The sequence below is a fragment of the Atta colombica genome, unplaced genomic scaffold (assembly GCF_001594045.1).
Source record: "Atta colombica isolate Treedump-2 unplaced genomic scaffold, Acol1.0 scaffold12, whole genome shotgun sequence".
In the NCBI taxonomy this organism is placed as follows: domain Eukaryota; kingdom Metazoa; phylum Arthropoda; class Insecta; order Hymenoptera; family Formicidae; genus Atta; species Atta colombica.
Genome location: NW_017259206.1, coordinates 5,220,423 through 5,221,738, shown reverse-complemented (window position 1 = coordinate 5,221,738; position 1,316 = coordinate 5,220,423). Strand labels below are relative to the sequence as shown.

The 1,316-nt window shown below is 26.0% G+C and overlaps 1 protein-coding gene across 1 annotated transcript in view; it reads right to left on the bottom strand.

Annotated features, from left to right (window-relative positions):
- The window catches only part of LOC108694235 (RCC1 and BTB domain-containing protein 1-like), a 6,832-nt gene that overhangs the window by 1,483 nt on the left and 4,033 nt on the right, over positions 1-1,316 (bottom strand). Inside the window, 2 exon segments of the mRNA XM_018203599.1 lie at positions 101-353; positions 461-616. Coding sequence (XP_018059088.1) covers positions 101-353; positions 461-616 — 409 coding nt within the window.

The following is a 1,316-nucleotide window of genomic DNA, read 5'->3' as shown; positions in this document are numbered from 1 at the left end:
AAACTAATTAAATTTATTATTATTAAAGATCATAAACGATACGCTTTTGTAAGCGACTATATATATATATATATATGAGTTGTAAAAACAAATATATTACCAATTGCTTGGTCTGAGAATTGGATCGTTTTACATGGATCTGACATAAAATTGTCCTTATTTTCAGTTATACAGAAATCATATTTATTAGACAAACCCCACTCATACACTTCATTGTTATTACTAACCACATAAAAATTTTGACCGCAAGCAATATGTGTGATTTTTCCTTTGATATTTATCTGCCTGATATAATTGCGGACTTTACGATAAGGTTCATCCCACCAAATTTGGAATGGAGTTAAGTAATATATCTAAATTAAATAATCATAATATATTTAAATAAAATCCGCATATTTAAATAAATTCAATATAAATTATTATTATTATATTTAGTATAATATTTTATTCATAAATTTACCTTTCCATCATCAGTTAAAATCAGAGAGTTATTGGGATGAAATGCGGTTTTTACAATGCGTATATTGGTCCAATCATTTACATCAGGCCAATAACGGACATCAAATAATTTACCTAATCCTTCATACAGTGTTAAGTTGCTTCTCCAATAATATTTCTTTTAAAAATAATTAAAGGTTATCATAGATTTATTGTATATCACATATTGTATTCGTATTTCGTACTATGATTAATTCGGTTCAAAAGTGTTAAAAAAATAAAATAATATAATAAAATAATATAATGTAAAAGTAAAGAGTAGCGCTTATTCCTTTTTTTCGTCTTTAACATTGATTAACAGTTAACGATAACTGTCGGTAGCCGTATCTATAGAATAATATCTCGATTCTGTAACTTTTAACGATAATATCGGTATCGTTATTTTGTCATTACGCAAATATTTTCTATTTCTTACACTAGACTGCACGAAAACTCTCTTTTTTACTTTCGACAAATATCAAACTTGTACCTTTCTCACTTTAAATTCCGAAACTGTACACTAGTTCAGCCATAGAAAACAGACCTATTATAATACATGATGAAAAGCTGACAACCATACCAAATTATCGTTAAAAGTTACAGAATCAATATTATTAATAAGATATTGAAATATTATTCTCCATATCCAGTGAAAAATGACAATGTCATATCGATATCGATTCGACATTTCTCACTGGGTAAGGATCTATTTTTTGTAACTCATTAACAGTAGCGACATAAAATATGTAAAAAAATATTATTATCTATAGTCTAATCTAAATTTTTAAAGGCAAAATTTATCTTGTCATTTTCTATTATTTACATTTTTACATGTTTTA